Source organism: Thunnus thynnus, chromosome 7, assembly GCF_963924715.1.
Source record: "Thunnus thynnus chromosome 7, fThuThy2.1, whole genome shotgun sequence".
Classification (NCBI taxonomy): Eukaryota; Metazoa; Chordata; class Actinopteri; order Scombriformes; family Scombridae; genus Thunnus; species Thunnus thynnus.
In genome coordinates, this window is record NC_089523.1 from 20,478,427 (window position 1) to 20,504,468 (window position 26,042).

The 26,042-nt window shown below is 40.9% G+C and overlaps 1 protein-coding gene across 1 annotated transcript in view; it reads right to left on the reverse strand.

Annotated features, from left to right (window-relative positions):
- Positions 1 to 743: 743 nt before the first annotated feature.
- The window catches only part of LOC137186149 (protein jagged-1b), a 50,153-nt gene continuing 24,854 nt past the window's right edge, over positions 744 to 26,042 (reverse strand). The window contains exons 3-14 of the mRNA XM_067594837.1: positions 21,459 to 21,516; positions 15,526 to 15,774; positions 13,672 to 13,732; positions 12,673 to 12,803; positions 11,064 to 11,183; positions 10,669 to 10,782; positions 7,662 to 7,775; positions 4,079 to 4,192; positions 3,618 to 3,664; positions 2,972 to 3,148; positions 2,169 to 2,319; positions 744 to 2,077 (exon numbers count right to left, since the gene is read on the reverse strand). Coding sequence (XP_067450938.1) covers positions 1,641 to 2,077; positions 2,169 to 2,319; positions 2,972 to 3,148; positions 3,618 to 3,664; positions 4,079 to 4,192; positions 7,662 to 7,775; positions 10,669 to 10,782; positions 11,064 to 11,183; positions 12,673 to 12,803; positions 13,672 to 13,732; positions 15,526 to 15,774; positions 21,459 to 21,516 — 1,773 coding nt within the window. The 3' untranslated portion in view covers positions 744 to 1,640. The remainder of the gene's footprint in view (positions 2,078 to 2,168; positions 2,320 to 2,971; positions 3,149 to 3,617; positions 3,665 to 4,078; positions 4,193 to 7,661; positions 7,776 to 10,668; positions 10,783 to 11,063; positions 11,184 to 12,672; positions 12,804 to 13,671; positions 13,733 to 15,525; positions 15,775 to 21,458; positions 21,517 to 26,042) is intronic.

Consider the following 26,042-nt stretch of genomic DNA (forward strand, 5'->3'; position numbering starts at 1 on the left):
TAGAGGACAAGTTCACAATTTTACAAGTCTGCCCTAAAACAACAGTCAAGTGCCCAAATGAACATTGACACGTTTTTCTTGCCATAATCATTCCTGCTGTTCATACTGACTATGAGAAGACACTTACAATGTAAGTGATGTAGGCCAAAATCCACAAGCCTCCTTCTGTGCAAAAGTAGTTGAAACGTTTATCTGAAGCTAATATGAAGCTTCAGCCATCCAAATTAGTCAAATCAAGTAGATATCTTTCAACGTTACAGTCTTTTTAGTGCCAAATTCCCTCTTTTTGTTACGGTCAAACAGTCAGTTGAGAAACAAATAGGGATTTTTTTATTAAAAAGACTGTAAATGTGGAAGATATCCACTTGATATGACTAACCCAAACTGCTGAAGCCTCATATTCTCTTCAGATAAACTTTTTAATACCTTTTGGCTCAAATTGAGGACTGTGGATTTTGTCCATTACTTACATTGAAAGCGCATTTGAAGGGGATCGTTTAACAGCCATTATGAACAGGAGGAATGATTTGTTTTAAGACAGACTTTTGACTTTTGTGACATCTGTTTGTTCCAGCATTTCACTGACGCTGTATGATGCTTACAGTGAGAGAAATATTCAAGGTTTATTCTCTCTTGCAGACTGTAGTTATTAATCTCTGCGTGGCAGCTCTGACAACTCCCCAGCAGCAACTGGAAGACCCGAGCACTGCTGATTTATGAGTATAAGCAATAATAAATTTAAATACACTTGGTAAATGCACTTTTATTACAATCCACATGTGCTGGTTGTTCCAAATGGAAAGTGAAATGAGACAAAGAGAGCAAAGTAATACAGTTATATTCTCAGACCAAACCACAGTACAAAAAGGGCATCAATATGTACAATATATTTATGTACAAAAAAAAAAGCTATTTTACACGCAGGTATGAAAAAATCATACATCTTTGACAAACTGTAGCATTACAGAGACAGTACAGGCAACAGTGTATAGTTTAAAAGTTTTATAAGGCTCAAAAGCCTTTCGATCAGGAGTGTGCACTCTCTTTTGTTTTTCTTTTCTCAAAAGGACAACTCAGTGGTTCAGTAAAGTTTGTTTCTGTCGTTTCTTTTCTCCCCCACATACTCTTAATATACATTCTCTCTCTTTCACTCTCTCACACACTCGTACAAACACAAACACAGAAACACACCGAGTGTTAAATACGCATCCATTCATCGATCTGTCTGTTCAGAGTTCAGCCTGAAATGGAAACGGAGGTCTGAACGCCAGGCAGAAGGCGATCGTCTACGATTCATTTTCCTCTTTGACAGTATCTCAGGCACTCCAAGGCAAGTCTTTAAGTCTCCAGATTCATTCAAGAGTCATGAGGAGTCTTACAGTTAAACATCATGTGCCTGCTGCTTCTCATAGTCGCTCATATCAGTCATCAAAATCCATAGTCCAGTCCACAGTCCTAGTTAGCGTAGCAGCCTTTGCTCCTCAGGTGTCTGCTGATCTGAGCAAAGGTCACACAAGGTCACCCCATTTTAAAAACTGCAACAGTGCCAGAAACCGGAAACAGGGCCCTGTGGGCGAGAGAGTGTGAAGGACGCAAAATAATATAAGACAAAACTCATCCGAGGCCCAAGAGTTCAGAGGTCAGACCTCCAGTTCCTGGTTGTCTGTGTAGTGGAAGCGGTTCAACTTCTCCCTCTCCCGGTTTGAAATATCTAGTTTGGGAGCGTGGGCTGGCTTTAGTGCCGGGGAGGAGTGTGAGGGGGCCGGAGAGGGCGGCAGGGTGAGTTCAATCTCCTCATAGCAACGTGAAACAGGTGCAGGGGCTGGTGCGTGGGCGAGCGGGGCGGCGGGGGGCAGGAGGGGCACGGGACGGTCCACGTTTCTGATGAGGTTGACAAACTCCCTCTGGTTGTTGATGCCTTCTTCCTGTGGGATGGCCTGCTGTTTTTTCCGCTTTTGATGGAGGTGGGAGAGGATGAAGGCGCAGGCTGCACACCCGCAGACCGTCACTAAAGCCAGAACTCCCACCAGCACCATGTAGAAGCTGACACCCCCGTGAGTCGTGTCAGACATGGCACCTAAAGACGAGGAGGTGAAGATAAAGAGATTAGACATGATTTCAATAAGATTTTGCCCTTTTTTTTTTAGACACAAACATATTTCTCTTACCTGGACAGTGTGGACCAATGCAGGGGTTTTTGAGGCTCATGCACTCGTTACCATAGTAACCCTCAGGACAGGCACACGTGTACCTGCCCTCTGTGCTGTGACAGGGAACCCCCTGCTGGCAGGGGTTGGGATTGCACAGATCCAACACCACCTGAAATAATGGAAAGAACGAAACAAGCTGCTAATGCAAAAGTTTATTGTTATGCAGTAGTTTAGCACTCAGTCTAAACGCTTCCTTCAGCTACAATTCATATGCTAATCCATTATTTACTTCATAGGTTTCCTTGAGAAGTTCATAGAGGGGAATTGTAAGACTTAATTTCACCTTAATTTAAAATACTAGCTACAACATTTGGAGCACAGTCTTACAGATCAGTTTATCCAAATATTATATTCTGCCCTGAGCTGTTTTTTCAGACATCATTTCATTCATGTTTCATTTCTATTCCACTAAGTCTTTTAAAAAAGTTTAATTTACCTTACTAGTGGACTTTTACCAAAAAAAATCAATATATCATTAAATATAGAGATCTCTCTCTCTATAACAGCTTAAAATCAAATATACAGTGAAGTCATCCACATTGTGTCTTCAAAATTTGATTAAAAAACATCTCATTAAAAGTAGTAATTAATTGTTTATCTTTTATTTCTTTTTTTAATATCAGGAAAGACTTTGTATATCCCCCTTGGCTTCCTTCCTCTCCCTAATCAAATCCAATTAGTTTTATATGAGTATGTGTGTCACCATGATGTTTAAATTGTCCAGCCTTAAGCTAATATAACATCTATGAAGGTTCTCCAACCTCACAGAAGATTCCCGAATATCCCATGGGACAGTTGCAAGTGACCGTCTGTCCGTCCTTCTCCACACACTGTCCTCCGTGCAGGCAGGGGGCACTATCACAAGGACTCAGGCTGATTTGGCAGTATTTTCCAGAGAAACCAGGTGGGCACAAGCACCTGGATCCTGACATCTGGTCCTGTGTGAGACAGTGTAAATTGCTAAATGACGATATAACAACGTTGTGTGTAAATTATATTTTTATAATGTAATTTATACATTTTATCACGTCCAGAGAGGGCGGTAGAAAGAGAAACGGGAGGCCTGTCATGGTTCTGCTACTGACAATGACAAATTTGGCTGTTTGAGAATAAATACTGCTCACATCTCAAGGCATAATTATTTTAATAAAAGAGATTTCATTTCCTCAAGAAAGTCAGAAATGCCTCAGGCGTTTCACATATGATTCCATGATTCTCTTTTAAAAACATTGTTTCCCAATTGGTTTGAGAAAATATCTCATTTTACTGACCAGATAAGGGAATGATAAAAAGAGGCCAACACAGTGGATAGAGAGCATGAGAGGAAGTCAGTGTTGGGACTGATACGCAAAAACGACAGGCAAATGAGACAAAGAGAGAGAAAGCCAGCTCAGCCAGGACTCTTACCTCACAACGTCCGCCGTTCAGACACAAACCCTGACAGCTGCTGTTCCCTAGAAATCAGAGAAACCAGAGGCATAATATTAGTCTGTCACGCAGAGAAATGTGTATATCTATGAAGCTGTAAACAGCTAAATACAACGTTAAAAAAGAGACCAACACACTGACAGGCATGAACCTTGACTGAATTCATGAGTGTGCGTCTTCTTCAAGCAACAAGTCAGAACAAAGTGAAAAACAGAACTTTGTAAATGCTTATTGGTTAGTGATACATCTTGACTGTATTTCAGAAATATCCTGTGAAAGATGACTGATTGAACTGGAGTCGGAGTAAAATGATCTGCAGCCCTCAAGGACTCTGGGCTGCGGGGGAATTTCTATCTAAACACAATCCACTGAAGCTCCTCATGTTTCACAACCTGCCACACGACTATCACTCCTCCTCTCTCATCTCCTCGTAAACTCACTGATGTCACAGTTTGATCCCGTCCATCCAGGAAGGCAGTCACACAGGTATCCACCGATCAGGTTGCGACAAGAGCGGGCGTGGGCGCATATATTCATTTCACACTCATTGGTGTCTAAAAGGGAGAGAGAATAGAAAGTTTCAGCGTTCAGTTGAACCGTTTATTTCATTGATATCATTGCTGAAAAGAGATGTTTAGACAAAAGAAAATAATCTAAACCTGTTTGGATCTTTCTAACTTCTGTTCACAGCTTGTAAATTTATTCTAGTCCATTTCTGATGTGCATTGCATTGCGGGACAACAATGTCCATAAACACCAGACTTGAATTAGTATACACACTGTCATTGTTTAAGTATATTTAATTTTCCACTTTGAACACACTATACACTCAACATCTGGTCAGAATTAGCTTGTAGCATGAAAATTGGACACACACAACACTTATGTTAACATGAGAAACAGAATCTGAAAGTGAAACCCTTTGAAATAAAATCTGTAGTTCAGTTAATGAGGTGAAGGAAGTTTCATTATAGATTTTGCAATTTCCAGAGCAACTTACACATAGACTGTATACAAAGAAGCACATTCAAACTTGATAGGGCTTCATGTCATCAAATGTGACATTGCATCCCTCTCAAATGAACCACTAAAAGTGTGTTTAGTGCTACAATACAAGTGTTTAGGTCTTTTATTTTTCTTTAGGAAATGGAGACATAGGTAAGTGCTAGCATGAGTGCAGCAGAGTGTCAAGATGTTGCATAAAATGGTGGGTTTTCAGGCAGAAGACAGGCAAGCGTACAGTATATCTGTAATAGTTTGGAGTTAAATTATACTTTATTAACTCCCTCAGAGAAATGTGTCCACTTGGTTCCTCTTGAGACCTCTAAATCATTGTTTACATCTCCAATTTGTTCATCAATTCAAACTGAGGTGAAACAAAGTGGAAATTCAGTTTGATTAATAAGTTTGATAAGTTCTGAGGACAATGTCTTAGTCAATGGTAATGGTTATGGGACAAATACAGGAAAAACATGTCTAGTCCACATAGAAATGGCAAATGATATGCCCCACAAACTGAGAGTCAATATCAATAAACCAAAATATCAGCCTAATCTTGTTGCATAACTGACAAAGTGCACAACACTAATTAAACTGCTCACTGAAACGAGTTAAAAGATGTCATAAATCTCTTCATCTAAGAGACACACATCCCGTAAAAACTACCCAACCTAATCCTGTGTGTCTCCCACCGAGCCCTGCCGATCTTTAGCCACCAGTTAATCCAAAGTTAAATTAAATTTTGAAGTGGATGCTTGAATTGAAATGCGGAGTGGGGAGAATTGCTGGGCAGCAGCCAGCAGGACGCAACCACCACCACTCGGAGACAGAGTGCATGTCCTCTTAAAGCCCATCAAATATTATGTTTACACATTCACAGTAAATCCTTGCTGCATTTGCTGTATTTATGCACAGATCCTTTGCCACTGTCCCACTGCTTCTGTTAACTTCATGTGTGCCCATTCCCACCCTCTCATTCAGGGAGTGTCGAAGCCAGGAACCCCCCGAGGGCTTGGCTCTGATGGCAGAGAAGAAGGATTAGAAAGAAATGCCGAATGAATAAAGAGGAAGTAGTCATTCAGCTATAAGTAATCTAAACCTGTTACCGTCACTGAGAGACCCATTAGGATTTAGCACCGGGTGTGCATGTGTGAGTGTGTGTGCGGGTGTGTTATCTGTAGGAGCAGCCGGGGGATTCTCCCTGATCCGTTGAAGGAAATGCGGGGACAGAAGTCGGCTAATAAAAGAGTGAAACTGATAGAAAGTATAATTGCTTTTCACCATTTGGGCCTTTACTGATTCTCTGCGTATCGGTTCAGGCTATGAACAGTTTTATCACTTGTGTTCGAACACCGTGTATGTGTGTGTGTGTGCGATATATACTGTGGGCGACTGACCTGTGATGTGGAACTACGGGGGATTATCAAGTGTCAGAGTGACATATCACTGTAACGCAGAGGAGTAGGAGAGACTGTCATCCTGAAATATGTCTCAGTTTGTACTTCATAACCCCCAAGCCTCTGTATGTGTGTATATATGGCCTGTGTGTGTGTGTGTGTGTATGTGTGTGTGTGTGAGTATGACCTGATTCTATACAATATTCCCTCCGCTGTACCATCTAACACAACCACCCTCGAGGAACATACTCGTCAATATGAGCGAATGCAGCCCAAAGAGACGTGACAGTGCATTTAGAGAATACTGATTCACAGCCAGGACAGGTTAATGGGAGAATTAACATGCCGCCGGCTGTTTCTGCTTCCTTAATTTGTGCTTTAAATGCATATTTCAGTTCAAACGGAGCACATACTGTAATCACATATTGCCCACTGAAGCGCAGGTTTTGTGGCTTCAGAAACCACTCGAGCATTTCAGCTCTGATTGATTCAGCTTGTTAGAGGATCTGTGGTATAAATCCTATAAAAAGATGACTTTGAAGGTGATAAATATCAGATTTTTCATTAACAGGCTGTGAAAATGTATATTAAAGCGTATATTTAATAATGAAAAAAGTATCACCATTACAAAAACCCACAGATAAAATCACTTTGCACCAACTTTAGCGTCTTTGCTCTGGTCATGTGTCAGGTTTACATCTAAATTTGATATTTAATTTTGTTAGTTTTAGCACCAAACAGCTATATCACACGTCTGTTAAACTGATATAAGCAAAATCAAAAAATTGTCTTATTCTTCTTCAGCAATCTTTTAATTAAATAAATGATTTGAATACCTATCTTGACCCTCCATCTTTGTTTGTGTGTCTGTTTTGCTGTTGATTTAGTCCTTTGTGCTGTTGTATACTCATTAGTAATGCATGTACTGTATATGTGGGCCATATTTTCAAATAGATGCTATATTGGAAAATCATGTCAAAATTCTATTAATTAAAAGCAGGAGCACGTTTTATCTCCCAGGGGATTAAACTAGAGCTGAAACAATTAGTTGATTAATGTATTAATTGACTGTCAGAAGATAAATCAACATTTTGATAATAAATTTATCGTTTAAGTCATTTTTCAAGCAAAAACATCAAGCATCTTATCTGCTAATCTGAACCTGCTAATTAAACATCTTTGGGTTTTGGATTCTTGGTCAGACACAACGAGGCACTTTTGGACGTCACTTTTGGTTCTGAGAAACTATAATTGGCATGTTTTTGTTGTTTGTTTTTTTTAAGAAAATAATCATCAGTTTAATCAATAACGAAAATAATTGCTGGTTACAACCCTTGATTAAACAGTACAAATTAATTATTTTTTATAATGGGTCTTTTCAAGCAGTTCTTTAATTGCCTTGTGGAATATATTTTCACATTGTCGTTCATAGTTCATATTTATTGTTCTATCTAATCTTTTGTATTTATCCTATTTCTTGTAATCACTTTTGGTTGATTAGGATGTGAGCGCCGAGCCTGTTTTTTTATGGATAAATGAATTAAACCCTGAGCAGGTAAAACAGGCTACTGTTAACTGGAGGCAGTGACCCTTTATATTAATCCATATTTAATCCTGACCCACTGACCCAGCTGGCACGTCCTGCCGGTCCATCCGGGCGGGCAGAGGCACCGGTAACCCCTGGGAGCCTCCTGACACGTCGCTCCACGTCCACAGGGACTCCGATCACACTGCCTCACCGCTGTGAAGAGACAGATAGAGAATACAGTACATGAACTGCTGGTCTGTGTAATGGGAAAATGTGTGTGTGTGAATATTAAACACATTTTTGAGTGTGTATGAGCGATGCCACCATGTGGACATGTGTGATCTGAACTGTAGCATTGGTATGCGGATGCTTTGGCGGCCTGTGTTTTCATTCTCTTTTATGCTGCTCTGGTTCCTGCGCAAATAGTGATAAATGCAATCATCAGCTGCATGTTCATGGCTGATACCTAACATCTTTCCCAGAGAGAGAGAGAGAGAGAGAGAGAAGAGGGGGAATTTAAATAAAGGAAGAGAAATAGAAAAATGGAGCTGACATGCCTTGTTCCACTCGTGTGAAAAGGAATTAAAAACAGATAATGAAACGTGAGGGAATTAGTTAAAGCGCACAAACAGATAGAGACAGAGAGGCGGACATAAAGAGGCACTCGGTTTAGGGGTTAACCATGTATAACTTAAAAGTATACATGACATATTTGTGCAGTAGTGGCATCACAGCTTTTCCCATGCATATCTCTGTGGTATACATCTTTCACTCTCTGTCTCTCTCATAACCTTTTTTTCATTTACCTAACCTTGCAGAACAACCATTTTCCATCGTCTTGACCCTGATTCCAACCCAACGCAATAATAACCCAGCCGAGCTTGCGGCACCTCTCCCAAAACTAGACAGAGAATTCATAACAAACAAAGAAGCCTTTAATTAATATTGGTTATATATATAAATCTAGCCTGAAAACAGAGCTGTGTTGTGGTTATGGTTGTCATTCCCTGCAAGCCTGACAATCCTCTCGCTGTGTATTCCCTGGAGAGCCCCCCCACAACACATACACAGACAGAGATAGGCCGCCATCCGAACAACAAATAACAAGAGTGACTAACCAAAGCAAAAATAAACTATTCCTTTATTCCTCTGTTTGTCTTTCTCCTCCTCTTATCCTCTCTCTCCCTCTCTCTCTCTCTCGCGGATGAAAATGCTTCTTGTTGGTGTGTTTACACGCCACCAGCTGACCCGCAGTGCTGTTTATCCTGATGGAGGTGAAAGCAGAGGATGTGGAACGCCGCTTGTTTACACTCACAGATCTGACAGACCATAACCTGTATGATCCCATCTCACCAGCGCTCACGCACACATATCACGAGCTCAAACCCGCTGTACACACAGACGGAGCACAAGACTGACTGATGTGTCAGCTCATGTTGTTACACGGTCAAAAACATAGTTGACCTTTATCCACACTTCAAAACGTGGAAGTGCAAGATCTTAGGGGGCGTGAGGGCTGCTGTGAGACAACGGCAGCAGAGAGTAGTGTGTGCAGAGGATCAGTATTCAAACATCACGCCGTCCTTTCAACTTCTTTGTGCTCTTATTTTCCACATTTCATTGTATTTGAGCCTGGTTTTTGCAAATGTATATTCTCTATTACAAATAGTATTTACAAGTCTGGAGGCTTCTAATGCTGCGTACATGCTGTGTCGGACGGATGGGACTTACAAGACATCTGACAACTCAGGAAGGTTGACTGAGTTGGTCGTGTGGGGGTTTAAAATACTGTGCATTGAGAAAATTATATTACATTACATCGATCCACATAAATTTGGGTTTAATTACATTGAATGACTGGCTGATGTGAGGTGTCCATGTTGTCAAAGTAGAATGTAGCTTTAAGAAAATTCCCGGTTTCCCAGCTGTAATTACAACTTGGAGGTTGATGTTAAGGCTATTTACAAGTCGGAAACTCTGATATGACATGAACAGAGTATTAGCGTCATCTTAAAGGTGCACACCACCAATTTTACACTTAAAAGTCACTTTACTCATCATGAAGAGAACCACTCAGCTGGTAAAAAAGTGCTGTCTAATGTTTTGTGTAGATCTGGAGGACGCTTCCTGAAGTCTGAGAAATAACTCATCATCAGTAGCACATATGTTGGTTTTAATTACATCTGAAGAAAGTGTTTCTAATGGTTTTGTGTTGTTTTGCTCAGTACAAACTCCTAACCTGCTGTACCACCTGAACTACAGCCACATCTGTTTAACTGGTCACTCCAGATGTGCTAGCGACAGACACTGGCAGCATTCATGAACTGTACTGTAGAGCTGCAACTAAATGTTATTTTCATTATTGATTAATCTGTCAATTATTTTCTCAATTAATTGATAAGTTGTTTGGTCTATAAAATGTCAGAAAATGCCCAAGTTGACCTGAAATGTCTTGTTTTGTCCCGACCAACAACCCACAACCCAAAGATATTCAGTTTACTTTCACTAAAGAAACCAGAAAATATTCATATTTGGAAGCTGGAATCAGAGAATTTTGACTTTTTTTCTTTAAAAAACGACTCAAAACAATTAATCGATTACCAAAATAATTGGTGATTAATTTTCTTTCAATCCACTAATCGATTAATCAACTAATCGTTGCAGCTCGACTGTAATCCATCTCATCTGGTTCTAGACGCTGTCTGGATAAATCTGATGTAAGATACGAGAGTCGGCAATGAGAAAATAAACCTTTGATCCACTACCGTTAAAAAACAAGACACATAACTTGCAGTGTCACCTCCGTTTACATTAAATCAATAGAGTTGATCAGAGATCTTCCATCTCAACCTGCTGCTTCCCTTCGCAATGCAAATACATGTGCGCACACATACACACACACACACACACACACACAAAATCAGACAGGGGGCGAGACAGATCACTGATTGCTGTGGATAGTGTTTGTGTTTGGGCTAATTTAGCTTCCGCTGGCGGATTGATTAAGTCACTCACTGGCTTTGATCCAACAACCAATCACAGACAATCTCACACTGCCTGGCCCTTCAGCTAAAACTATGTGTGTGTGTGTGGCATTGACAATCACCGTCTGCGCAAGTGTGTCCGGTCCAGCCGTCAGTGCAGATGCAGTTGAAGCCCGTTGGGTCTTCAATACAGGTGGCTCCGTTCGCGCACGGGGACGACAAACACGCGTGCTCCACTGATGAGAGGAGAGGAAAGAGCAGTGAAAACAGGAGGGGAAGATAAAAACAAGACAAATAAATGAAGACAAATTCCTTCCACAACTTCAGAAAAGAGGATGTTTCTGCTCATCTCGTCCCCTGACATTTTTGCTCCTTGTGCCACGTAGACCTCGCCTCTCACTCGTTTGTCTCTTCTCTCTTTCATTTGTGTAATTGCTGTTGTCAGCTGCTCTACCGACATGCAATGTTCCAATAAACTGGAGACATTCGGCTTCCTGGATGGTGAGACCACACTCACCAATGTCACAGTTGCGTCCTCTGAAACCTTCCTGGCACTCACACTGGTACTCGTTTGGCTCTGTGTTGGTGCAGGTCCCGCCATTCTTACAGGGCTGGTGAGTCCCACAGTAGTTCAGATCTGAAACAGAGAGAAGTAAGAGTTTATATTTTAGTTCACAGCACAAAACAGCAGAGACAGAAACTAAAGAAACTATATAGGAAAGAAAAGATAATCTAAGGAGGATAGATGGTTGACTTTGCAGCACACACACACACACACACGCACACACTGCACAGTGGCTGAAGTGTATCCAGTGTGCTGACTGCAGGCCAGTAGCTGCAGGGCCTGTTGTCCCCAGTGTTGAGGCTGATTAAAGCTTTGCTTTCTCTAATGATCTCCTCCGTGCCCACAGCCTCTTTGTCTCGCCGCTCTTCACAGAGCCTTTCTGAATGCACAGAAACAGCTCAGGACCCCACCTAACTAAGAGCGCCCAGCCCTGCTCACATTCACCTTACCCAAGGCTATCGGCTTTCCTCTGCACAATGCACCGTCCCGTGGGCACTCATTTGGCTCCCAGATCTCAGCTCCCACACTGGGACAGAGATTGGGAGGTGGGGTATAAACTGGGATAATGTTGGAGGAACTTTTCTCAAGTGTGGTGGGAAAAGTTTTAAGAGAGGAGGCTGAAGCCCTGAGGGAGCTGCATCTTATACAGAAGATCAGTGTGAAATCACTAAGAAGGTGTGTGAAGAGCCGTATCTGACAAACTTATATACTGTACAGACAATGTTTCTCTCTGTGTCACACACACACACACACAGACCGAGTTATTAACCAAAACCCAATATGCTGCAAAAATCTTATAGTACATTTCTATATTTCTTGAGTTTAGCGGTGGGAAATCCTCTAAGTTTATATTAAACCCTAAAAATAAATTCAATTTAAACTCTAAAGGGATACTATATGCTGTTCCCAAAGACGAGAAGCAATAAAAACACTGGTATCAGCCAGCTATATGGCACTTTGGGCTTTGTTTGGTTGTTTGGTTCAGTGTAATAAAGCAAAGGCGGCTTCATGATGGATTTTCTTTATGGCTGTAAATCAGGATCTCTGTATAAAAGAGCCTAATGTACACAGTTAATTTACCTTGTGTCTGGCTCAAGGATTAATTTACTTTTAGGGACACACTAATTTGTTAATTGAAGGATTTAAATCAAACATACTCAATCTTACAATCTGTTTCTGAATTAATGTTTTAAACTTCTATGTCTTTGCTGTTGTAAACTCAATCTTTTATGAGAAACTTTTTTTTCTTTATTTTGCAGTAGCCTTATTATTTTCATTTAATGTAATTCTGTTTATAAGCTTTTAACTTCCTCCTGCTCCTGTACAAGTGTTTGTTTGCTTTAAATACATATATTGCTGAGTACATGTCAGTAAGAGTGTTTTTATGATGTGAATGTCTTTGTGTACAATTTTTTTTTTTAATAAATGTGCAAACAAGTACAATAGTTTAAAAAGTATCATTGAGTTTCTAGTGAAATAAAATACCACATATTAATGTGCTACCCTACACCAACTCCTACATCCTCACTGCGGGGGCAGCACGATGGGTTTCATATCTGACCTTTGTCACACAGCAGTCCTCCCCAGTTGACGTCACACACACACTTCCAGGGCTCAGTGCAGCTCCCGTACACACAGCCGGGGAACGTCACACACTGGTCACACAGAGGACCCGTCCAGCCATAATGACACCTGAAGAGGAAGACAAGAGCAGAGAGGATTGATTGGACAGAATTGATTTTGGCTAAAAGAAGAAGGCTCATCTGTAAATGACCAAAAGAAAGGATGTCTATAAAAGTTCAGGAAACTATAGCAGGCTTCACATCTCTGTCTGTAGTTTAAAGAGGACGTATCATACACATTTCCAGGTCCTATATTTATATTCTGGGGCTCAACTGGAATATTTTTGCATGATTTACAGTTAAAAAAAAACTCCTTAATATCTTATACTGGCTCTTCATGCAGCCCCTCAATTCAGCCTCTGTCTGAAACAGGCTGTTTTAGCTCCTGTCTCTAGTTGTTTAGCTCCAGGTAGCTGCCCCTCGGCAGACATTTAGCAGCTGGAGGCTACGTAAACAAACAGTAGTAGATGGATTTCACTTCTTTTTCTCGTTCTTTACTCAAAATGTCAGCTTCTCAAATATATCCGTACATGTTCGAGCCCCAGTGCGATCTGAAATATGTAAGTGGATAATATGAACAACCCACGGAACAACCTTAGCAACAAAGATTACAGAACGGACGTCCATTTGTGGGCATGTGCAAACAATCTGACATTATAACAAGGAGGAATTAGAGGTAACTTTGCAAATGAAGCGTTCAGAGCAGACTGAAGCCTTTCAGGGAGCATTTCTTTACCTCAAGTTTTGGAACTTTGATCATGTTTAACAAAGACATTTGACATCATAACAGTAGAAATACAACAGAAAATTACAAAAAGCATGATAAAAATATTACACTATACATATGAAGCTGTTAAATTGTGTTAAAATTTCAGGTCAAATATTCAGTGTCGGTGCTTGCTGGGTTCTTACATCCTACAAATATTTCTCAGACTCACTTGCATTCTCCAGGTACAGTACAGAAGCCGTGGGTCTGGTGACAACCCTGCCTGCACACCGCTGTGAAAACACACACACACACACACACACATAGAGAGAGAGAGAGAGAGAGAGAGAGAGAGCTATTAAAACAGTAACTATGACCTTCAGTTTATTGGTGAGTTACTGAACATAAACACCTGCAATCTGTATCTTAATACATCTGGAATGAACAGGAATGAAAACAACGTCCGTCAGGTACACAATAACTGCACATATCACCACATACACAAAACACACAAACAGTGTTTTAATATTGATGATGTAAAGCAGATCAATCAGGTACTGTCACCCAGATAAAACCTTAAAAAAACTGAAAGGCTGTATTTCAGTTTGAGCAGTCAAACTATTTAAACTCAAACTGAAAACTCTCTGAAGTTCATCATCATCAGTAACCTGCAGGGGGTAACGGAGCACCCTGCCTAATTTTTCAGACTTCCTGCATTTCTACGGTCCAATCAGCAACCTGCTGCGGAGGAAGTCAGATGAAGTGAGACTCAGGCGGGGTGGGCAGGGCTGCAGGATGTCCTAAAACTAGCTGCATGCCCTTCAGGGTTCCCATGGTTTCCACTCTGGTTTCCTCCGTTCACTTTTACCATCGCAACACGATGGCAACGCTCCGAGGTCGCAGAGTGAGGTCATCCAGCTGATGAGTCACAGACAGACGTTGAATAATCCCCACACGCTGTCCAGTGAAGTTAGGTGAATTTACAGACGTGGGTCAGCATTATGAGTCTTGAAGGCTGTCAGTATTCATTGTAGATCTGCGTACAGATGTTTGCTTATTCTTTTGTCTTCTCAGGTTTTTCAGTACTCTGCCAAAAGTGTGAATGGTTTTGAAATGTGAGGAAATCCACATGGTTGGTCCTCAGTTCATTAAAGGGCTGTGTGAGGGCTACGGCTTGGTTTTAGGGTTAGTGCATTCAGTGTAGTTAGAAACACAACACAACCACTAATTAACAAAGACAACACTGGTCGATATTTTTCTTATTAAGTTCAAAGTCCAGTTTTTGGAACAGCTCTTTATCATAATAACAGTTTTAAAAGGCTTCAGAGGCCAACATCAAACAGGAAAACAAAGGACACCCTCATGGAAAAACTCTTTCAGAAATCTTGGAAAGGATCACAGAAGAGGAAACCCCCTTCCAGAGCTAGTAGCAAAACAAGAAAATATCATCTTGAGGTGAATGACTATAAAATATGTTTTACTTTTGAAAGGACAGAATAATGTGTAATTTCATAACTGATTTTCAAAAATCAACTTAACAGTTTCTGGCAACATTTTCTGAAACAGATGTGCATCAATTTGGAGTGAAACAGTGTAAAAGATTTAGCATCAGAGACAAAAATGATGAGTAAACTGTTATATGACCATATGAGGGAAATCACACACAGATTACACACACATTATTGTTAAAAGGTAAGTCATTAACATGCAACTTTAATGTAATATTGACCAATTTTAATGAAAATTTGATATTAATTGTGGTAAATTACACAACTCAAGCAAGTTTCAAGCGTCTGCTAGTTGTTTTAAATGCCACACTGAAATGAATGGCAACAAAAGTCTGCCTGAAATGTAAAATGTAACACTGTTCTGGTTTTTTAGGTATAAGTGAGACTAATGATCCTGGTTATTGTTTTAATCACTGTTATGCTGTGTGTAGTTCTTCAGTATTTCACAGCTTTAAATGTGACTAAGCCAATCAAAACGGACTTGAACTAATTATATTCATGATTTTTCTTTTCTAAATGTACACAGGACATGTGGTGTGATGTACTCCAACATACGGCACATTTAAATGCTCTCTCACCCTCTTTGCACTCTACTCCCGTCCAGCCGTCCATGCAGACCTTGGAGCCACTGGGGTCACAGCTGAAGTGACCGAAGAAGTCGTCTCGGGCCCGGCAGAACTTGTTGCAGAAAGGTCCGTAGTAGTTGGAGTCGCAGCGGAAGCGGAGCCGGTACTCCAGGCTGAGAGTCCGCCCGTGGTGACGGTACGTCTGCCACTGTTCTCCGGGGTTCAACATGGAGGAAAGGAGGACACGCTCGATCAACTGGCCTGAGGGAGTAAGGGAAGACGAAAATACCTCTTTAAACTTTTAAGATTTAGATCAGAGCACACAATCCACCATTGTTTGATATTCTGTTCTTTACTGGTGGGAACTGAAGCAAAACCAGGAGCGAACAAGTGTAAAAAAAAAGGAGCCATGTCCACATTATGCCGCATAATGTAGATAATAATGCTGTTAAAGTGTCAAAATACTTTTCTGTCCACACAGTTGATAGAAATTGATAGAAGAATGCTTCGACCTGCATTAATTTGTTTTTTTGGGGGGGGTTTATGCTAACAGTCGCTTAACTACACAAGCAGCTGACACGGAGCAACACTGGCATTCATTTGAAGTAATTTTTCTCACAAATTATGAATGTAAGTCCAATATTCATGATCTTTTTAGCTGTGACTTGGTCTCCACTAACCCTGAGAAAGTTTTCTTGCTCATTAGCCGCTAAATGTAGCATTAATGCTCCATTATTCTCACCAGTTAGGTGCTAACTTTATCTGCTTTTTGGTGCTGGGCAGGTTTTTTCTTTTTTCTGTTTTTCCTCCATCCAGAAAAGTTCTGAGACTTGTAGAGTAAATGCCAAGGCTGAGGAACACCACTCTTCAAAAAGATATTCCCTCATTTGGTGTTTTGATGACGGTGGTGGAGAGCGATGTCTAACACGTCAGTCCAAAATCTTCCACAGGTGTTCAACTGGGTTGAGATCTGGTGACTGTGAAGGCCATAGCATATGAGTCACATAATTTTCATACTCATCAAACCATCGAGGCGTTGTCATCCTGGAAGAGACCACTCCCATCAGGATAGAAATGTTTCATCACAGGATAAAGGAGATGACTCAGAACAACTTTGTATTGATTTGCAGTGATCCTTCCCTCTCAGAGGACAAATGGATCCAAACCATGCCAGCAAAATGCCACCCACAGCATAAGAGAGCCACCAGATCCCCTCACTGTAGGGGTCAAGCATTCAGACCTGTACCGGTTTTTCCTTTAAGTTATCATCCATCTGTATGTGGCTACAGCGCAGATCAAATGATAATCAAATGTCCTTCAAAAGGGTTTGTTTGCCTCGTCCACATGACAACACAACATGGCATTTTGTATTTTCCAAAAAATCCGGAAATTTCGTTGTGGATGGAAGCCAAATAAGGTGCATTTTCTGAATCTCTTATGTCTCTCTAAATATCTTTTAATCTACAGATTCTCCAGAATTTATTGGGTGCATTCATCAACATCACAGCGAGGATCTGAGCAGAGAACTGAAAATCTGTTCCAGTATAAATACATAAATACAGACACAAGGGACAACTAGTAGTAGTAGTAGACTAAAGAAAGGGGGTCAGTGTCCGCAGAGAGGTAAGGGGGCAGCCTGAACACCAGAGAGGGCCAGACGAGGCCCAGGGCAACGCCGGGCCAGCGGCTGCTGCTCCTAAACCCCAGAGGGGATTTCCCAGAGGCACTGTCATCCCCAACTCAGTTATAATCCTCACTGACAGGGTATTAACACTCACAAAGCACCGAGAATATGTGTGTGCATGTCTCAATGTATGCATGGGTGTATTTAAGAGATGGTGGCCGGGATAAAGGGAAAGATTGCAAGATAGCAACGCAGAAAGGGAAAGTTTGTTGGTGGATGGAGGGAGCGATGGAGAGAGGGAGGATGTACAGTGGTCTGTGTGTGTGTGTGTGTGTGTGTGTGTGCGTGTGTGCGTGTGTGTGTGTGCGTGTGTGTGTGTGTGTGTGTGTGTGAGTGAGACAGACAGAGGCAAACAGAGCCAAAGAGGAAGGGAGGCAGCTATTAGTGCACACACATAACAAACCGCCTGATGGAGAGATGAGATCACCGTGGTTTGCACAAAGGAATGAAAACAGGGGCACATATTGGCCCGTGTGTGTGTGTGTGTGTGTGTGTGTGTGTGTGTGTGTGTGTGTGTGTGTGTGAGTGTGTGTGTGAGTGTGTGTTTAAGGGGAATGGGAACAGAGCGGACATGGAGTGCCCTGCTAGCTCAGCCGTTGCCCCATTCCTCCACTGGCCTCTGCCTGTAGTCAAATCTGAATGTTGGTTTTCCAAACACTCATCACACTACTGCAGTGCATTGTGGGTTTTTCATTATTTTATGACTCTGGCAAGTTAAAGGGCTAATTTCATCATCACCATTTCTCTGCCAGAAAAGAAGAACATAAGAGGCGAGAGGAGAGTGAAGAAAAATAACCACATTATGATCCAGCGCAGCAGGGAAGGTGTATAACAGAGTCTGATTTCCTCTCTAATGTGATTAGATGAGATGGCACAATAACAAGTGAGCACAAGGGGAGCGAGACAGAGGGAAACCGAGAGAAAGAGAGGAAGAGAGAAGCTCAAATATTAGACGGCAAAAACAGCAGAAACAAGAGAAGAAGCCTTAAGCTGCTTTTGAAATCACACTTTAGAGAAAAGCAAACACACAGTAAGCAGCAGACACACGGGGATTGTGTCTGCAGGTAGCGAGAACACTTAAATCTCTTTTTCTGGCCTCTGGTGATTGTCCCCCACTGACTGGTATTAGCTGTGAAGTGCTTGCCCTTGACAGTGGCTGAGAAAACACCGCAGGAGAGAAAAAAACACCTCCTTTTGACTTGCTATTTCATATCACCAGAACCAACAAATCAATAGACCTATGGAAACCAATTGATCAGCTGGATGGTGGTCACATCTCTCCACTATTTGATGTATGTGGGTGATTCTCAGGGTAGTTTTATTTTTGGTAGGCTGTTCCAATGAACTTATTCTCATTTGGATAAAAGCACTAAGTCTAAACATGTGTCTTGAATTTTATAGACGAGCTGGTTTGGATTAGAAAGCTTCTAATATTGAATTTCACTTCCTCTCTCAAAGCGGTGGCGTCAGTTTTGTGGCTGTGAGTGCTATTTCAATACAGTTGAAACATGGGTGAACGCAGCAGCAAAATATGCAGAGAGACGGAAAGAAGAAAAAAGAGCAACTGTTGCTGTTAATTCCAGTTTATTACAGCACTGTGTTCACAGATTTAATAACTGAAATCTGGGGAACAAGGCGACATTGTTTCAAAATATTTGCAACATGCAAACCGCTCAAAACGATCACCATACTTGCATGGAAAGTCCTGAGGGACTCCCAAATTGATCTCCCTTTTGTGAGCGGCGTTCATTTATGTATCCATTTTGGGATTGATTGATTAATGGGTAAATGAATGGATTTCAATATATTAAGGTATTCTTAAGCATTTATATGCATGGTTTAAACATTGTAATTGCAGGAAACATTATATGTACACATTAATCTGTACCTTATAAAAGGAACTTACATTTTAAATTCAGCGGTTCACACCAAGCATGGGGATAATTAAAGGATAGATTAAGGGATTTGGATAAAACAAGATCAAGGTTGGAGCACGGGGGAGATCATGCCTTTGCAGTTGTGGCCCCCAGACTCTGGAGCGAGTTGCCTCTGCATGTCAGGCTCGCCCCTACACTGCCTGTTAAATCCCGTCTTAAAACACATCTTTATTCCTTGGCTTCAAGAGAGTTGCTTTTCTTTGTCTTTTTGTGTGTAAAACTGTGTTTTTATTGTGTTGTTTTATGGCTTTTGCTATTTTGACTGTACAGCACTTTGGTCAACTATTGTTGTTTTTAAATGTGCTTTATACATAACTTTGACTTGACTAGATAAACTAATGGATTTTTAATGGATTATTTGGACAGTTTAATTGGGTTTAAGGGGTAAAACCCTCTTAAAATGGTGCAAAAACCATGAAATGACCGCCCCTTAATTTATACCTTAAAAGACCTCAATTTCTTATTAAGGGGAAAATTCAGGGGTGGTTTTCGACCAAAACCCATGAAAACCACCACTTGAACTAATACTATATTTAGTTCAAACTGAGTTAAGACCAGAATAGCACTTTTTGACATCTGTTTTACCACATGGAAATATACAGAAATATAAAATGTCTGTGAAAACAGCATGTAAGTGGTAACTTCAAAACAAAGCTAACAGCCAAATAAAACCACATTAACAGCCAGCTAGACAGTTGGTGAGCACGCCACAGCTAGCCTCAGCTAAAGCTAAATTACTCACTGTTTTTTTAAAGCTTCAATCTGCAATTCATTTTTTTTTCCTGTGGTGAACCAACATCTTGATAATTCATTTGTAAAACTAGATTAGGCACTAGATAAATCCAGTCATAATGGATAAATGTGTCCATAAAAGTCCTGCTACAAGCTAACTAGTTTAGCAGAGCACTAGCTTGTTACTCTAGTAGAGTATTCCATTACTATAAGCTATTAACTAATAAAATAAATAATAAATAACATTTTTTATGACAAACTGGCTCTGAATGACAAGAAAGCTGAAGAAAAGTTCATTTTTAGATGCTTTCCCTTTGGAATTATGGTTTATTCTAATGATTTACTTATATGTACAAAGAGCCGTAGAAATGAAGATTTGCAAACTTTCTATCTGTTGTGCAATTGGTGACAAGCCTGAAAACTTTAAAACCTGTTGTTTCTCAACTTTTTTCTCAGCTGCTGCTCTCTGACTCTGTAGGGCAGTGATGTCGTGGGAGCAAACAGTTTCACTAACTGACCCAATGACCCATCGGAATAATTTGCAGCCATTTTGGCACATTTCCAGATCTCAGCAATTACTTTGCTAGGTAAAATATTACAATATCACTATAGAAATGAAGACCCAAATTGCGATCAACCAGAGTGCATTAACACTAGCTACATTTCATTTAAACAAAACTCAGCGAAGGTCATACTGTATTCAATGAACACAGTGTTTTCTCACTATTCCCAAGGACTGTTTCAGAGGCACAGACGTGCTCGGTAATCCTTTCTGATTAGCAGCAGGGCCCTGTAAGTCCATTCAGACTGCTGCAGGATGCCCGTGTTTGGGCTGAACTAAGCTGCCGGCCTAGTGAACGGCTTTAGACCCAATGTAAGGGCTGTCAGGAGCTCAGGTGGAAACGGAAGATAATGCAAACAAGATGTAAGAGCAGCGCTGGAGGGCAGAAGGAAGGAGAGATGGAAGAGGACAGCAGAGAGGAACACAGACAAGGATCACTGGTGCGGTTCCCAGTTTCTTATTATCTCAACCATCTTTTGGACGAGACTGTGGTCCCTACAATGGCTGAGAGGGAGGTAGAGGATGGTGGGATGAAAGAGAAGACTGTGGTATGACAGGAATGAGGAAGGCATAGGAACATCTGTCTCCATGTGAGTGTGTGTGTGTGTGTGTGTGTGTGTGTGTGTGTGTGTGTGTGTGTGTGTGTGTGTGTGTTATACTTTTTATAGCATGCAGCTCACATTCCCTGTCATGGAGCTTTTCCTGGTTATGAGGAGAAGCAACAAGGAGACAAGCAGGAAATTAAAGGGTCTGGATAAAAGACCCTCTAACCTCGTACGATCACAGGCACAAAGACACAAAGGATATTTTCACATTGTTTTACCATGTTGAACCATATGTACTTGTAAACGAGCACTCATGTGTTGTTTCCCCCCATGTTGAAAACTTAACGTATAGATACATGTTCGATTTCATACAAACTGTACACATTGAAAACAGCCACACATCTTTTTTTATGTCGCTTTCTTGTGGGAAAATGTTATTCCTTTTCTTTTACATTCCCGTCTACACACGGATGAAAAGGCTTCACCTGATTCTGACGTGTCATTGTCGTAGTCCAGAGCCTCCAACACCAGAGAGAAGGATTTCTGTGGAAAAAACAGAGAAAAAAGCGGTCAAAATGTGCCAAAAAAATCAGTTTCTGAGTTTAATATCACATAAAACAACAAAGATGAATTCTGTCCTCCCTTTCAGTCTCTTCTGCTGTCTCACTATTGTTCTGTGTGTGCAGTATGTGGTTGATTTTGGACACTATTGGTGTACATGTGCCTGGTAACTACATATGTTTTAACTTTAAACAAGCTAAGTCCACAAATAATAATTATGAATTTATGATCCAGCTCTGTCAGATGAAGGAGACCCCCCAGAGACCCATTTCAGAGCCTTTACATATTTCCCATGATCTGTTTTGTAGCATCTCTAACATTCCTGATGTTGTTCTTGTAAAGGCTAAAGAGAAGTTTTAATGTTAATATGAGATGAAAGAAGCTTTTTCTGATAAACTGTGCAAGTACCAGACGTAAATATCAGTGTGCTTGGATGTGAAGGTACATTAGTGGTACTGATATTTGGCAGCATAGGGCATGTTCACAAAAAAACAAAATGGTTTATGATTGTCAGGCTTACCAAAAAAAAACCCCCAAAACTCCCAAATGACTGATATCAGAAAATATGAGCTTGAGAAATTTAAGTTTGTGAACATGTAGGTACATTTTGAGAATGTCTGAATAAAATCTGAGCTCAAATTATATCAAAATTTAGGTGACACAAAAGTGTTTTTTGAACATCTGATCACAGGTTCAAAGCAGAAAACTTCACACACTTTCTGTGACACTGACGTTACACATGCACACACACATTTAAGTTACGAGAACACATTTTATTGCCGCTTCAGCAACCATTGATTATTTCAAATCTGGATTTTTTTCTGGAGGCAAAGACAAATTTTCTACAATCACAAATCTTTTCTACACATTCACAAGCTTCAATTTCTAATGCAAAATGTTTTCACAAGTTTACAAAATACAATGTTCAAACTATAGGCTTTAAGTTATAAAGTTATATTTGATTCCATGCAGAAAGTGTTTTCTCTGCACTTAAGTCTCAAAGATTGAATGTAACCCTGGTCAGTATTTGAATCATGTATACTTGTTGTAAAACATTAAAATGCCTGTATGTGTTTCTATCCTTGCCCTAAGCCTGGAAATAAAAGAACAAACATCAGAAGTGATTCACTGCCCCGACAAGCCAAGGCTGCAGCTGCATGCTGATTCAAGAAAACCTCGACCAGCAGCCCCGCAGAGAGAGACAGGGCCGTAACGTCGATGTGGTGAAGGAGGATATCCAAAAACCCCTGTTCAATTTAATGAACGCAGTTCTTGGACCGGGTCTCACGCTTTATTGTGCCCTTCTTTATTCTCTGACAAGTCCTTGCTGCCTTTACTTTACAGTCTATTTTACTGAATCCAGATATGTATTAAAATAAAGAGGCTTATGCAGAGATAAAGTCTATAAAACTATATAACGCTATCCTGCAGAACAGTAGCAGGGGACTCGGGCATATGCTGGACATCTTCAAATGGTGACTTTGAGCTTACAGAGATATCACACTCTGGAGAGATAACAGAGGACAGGTGGAAGCATCCGATCATCCTATAGACCAGTGATGAATAATTCAGTCCGACACTTTCCCCTACAACTCTTCTACCTTCCTCTATCTCTCTCCATCCATCCCTCCCTCTGTGAAACACGCCAGCGCCTGTCATGCTAATCGTTCCACTGTGTGCATTGTGGTTGAAGCCGCTCTTATAGGGCTACGTGGATGTGTAGTCACGTCTTTGCTGTGAGAGCCAGAGGCGGGGTTGAGTGGGAGGCAGAGGAGGGAAGGTGCTGAGGGAGGAAAAAAATAGATGGGAGGCAAGTGACGGGCGCAGGAGGTGTGAGAGGTGTGATGTGATGTGAGAGAGAGCTGAGGTTAAGTGCAGGAGGTCTGCAGCAATGCTAACGATAGCCAGAGGCGAAAAGAGGTGACACGCAAGGAGCAGAAGAGAAGATGAAGGGTTGCTGCGAAGGTGCAAAATGTTAGGGAGGTGAAAATTGGTGTGGCAGAAAACACTGAGTCAGGGATTCACTTCAGATGAAGGTATATCTATCTGTAGTACAACAGAGGTGGAGATGGGATATATGGATGGGGAGGAAAAGGTGAGCGAGGTAATTGTACAGGAGAAGAAAAGCACTGGGAAAAGGGGTAGGAAGAGAAAGAGAGCATAAAGCATATAGAGGTAGAGGAGGAATGCAACAGTGGAAGATGAGGAGAAGTAATTTGTAGGACTCTCCTGGGGTTTGTCAGATTTTTCAGATACATGATGGAGGAAAGAGAACAAAGAGGTCAGAGGGAGGTGAAACTAAAAGGATGATGAGATAGAAGAGAATCAAAAGATTAAAAGACAGGAGAAAAGAAAAGGGGAGGTGATAAGATAAGAAAAACGGTAGTAGAAGGGGCGGAGGATCACACACACACACACACACACTTGCAGTACTTAGAAGTCATGGTGCTAATGAGATATACTGGGTGGCACAGGGCTCGCAGCCAGTTCATTACAGCCTGCAGATAGCAGGTAGTCCACAGATGGACCAGCTGGAGTCATTAAGCTTTGGCTTAAAACTCTCACCTGAAGAAATGTTTAGAATTCATGATTTACATCTTCACGCTGCAAGAATATATTAAATTATACTCAGTCGAACATATTCAAATTAGTTCTATACAGAATCAGGGGTGGAAGAAATGCTCACATCCCAATAATGTAAAAATACACCATTACAAGTAAATCTCTTACAGACAACTGCAACGTGATAAGAGACCCAAGGCATTCTGTATCACAAGGTTGGTTGGACTTCCTTACAGACAAGAAGATATAATCATCTCATGATATTCATCTATAATCTACTGTTGAAACTACCTCACATCTCTTCCCCCATGTAAATCTTACAGCACACGATCCGGTTACCACTTAACCTTAGGTATCTCATATGTACACTAATCTTGGCAGAACTGGTTTCGAAATAAAAATGAACTTAAAACTGACCTCAAACTAGAGTCTTTCATTCCTTTTGGAGATTTTAAAGCTTTACTATCTGATGTTTTTTATGACTCTTGTAGCTGTTTTTTTTTGTTTTTTTTTTATCAGTTCTTTGTTGATTGTGACCATCTGGCCTCAGTTGTGTCGTTTCTGTTTGCTGATTGTGTGCTTGTCTGATTATAAATGTTTCTTGTTCTCACGTCTCTCTCATGAAAAACGAGATCTCAATCTCGACAAGACTACCTGATTAAATCAAGATGAAATAAAAAATAAAATAATCTTTGACAATGTATTCTATTTTATAAGATGATTGTGTTCGTTTTTTTTTAATCTAAAATCTAAAATCTGAAAAGTAACTAGTAAATACAGCTGTCAGATGAATGTAGTAATATTTCCCTCTAAAATACAGTGGAGTAACATACAGTAGAGTAAAATTGTACTGAAGTAAAGTACACAGCTACTTAGTTACTTTCCACTGCTGTACAGAATGAATGTTACTGCATGTTTCTCCTGCAGCAGATGTAGATGTTCACTGCTACAAAATGCACACGCAGCATTACCTCACTGTTGGCCCGTTCACGGACCTCTTAGCCTTATCATCTCTCCAATCACCCTCCCTCTTCTCTCACCCTTTCTTCCATCCTCTGTATGCGCCTCTCCCTCTCTCGGTCTGCCAACTGATACGGCAGGTTAAGACCTGTGGGAAGTCCAGAGCCTTTTATCCCCCACACCCTCACCTTCTCACCCACAAACGCACATAGCCAGGTAAGTCATTGATACAGGAAGGGTGTATTTGGCAGTCAGCCCTGCTGCTAAGTTCAGGGTCTTCTATGAAAGCCTAGAGGGGTCACACTAACCATGGTTACCGAGTTGAAATCACAACAACAGCTGATAAGACTCGGAATATGTGTGTTAACAAAGTTTAAGGGAATCCGCTACAGTAAGCTCTTCCTGACAAGCTTTCCAAAACACACACACACACACACACACACATACACGGACACCACAGCAAGTTGTTTTACAATCACAAAGCTTATGACGTCAAAGAGACCGGTGGCCATTAGAGAGGCCAAGGCGAGGCGGAGTGACCCTCATAGTGTGTTTAAGAAAAAACAACACGCACAGAGAGGAAAAGAAAACAGTAAACATCACAAAGTAAAGGCTGATAGGATCACAGCCAGCCATGAAGTGATATTTTTAACTTGTTCTGACACAAACAACATCCAAGTGTTATTTGTGCCATTTGTGGCGACGCCGGCCAAAGCGATGACAGCAGGGAAATGACATAATGGGACAGCTGTGTCACGGGCGTTGCTTGGCCCGGGCATTCAGAGCTGTAGCCCCAAAGATTTTTTCTTTAGCCCCAAATAATTCTCCTCTTTGAGTGGTTCGTCAGTAAAGAAGACGACAGTGTTATAATTTTGTATGAACAGAAAGACCAATCAGGGAGGGTTTACAGGAAATAAGTGGAAATACTTATGTCTTATTGGCTGATAGGTCTCTGTAAATTCTTCAATTGATGGGGTTACTATGCC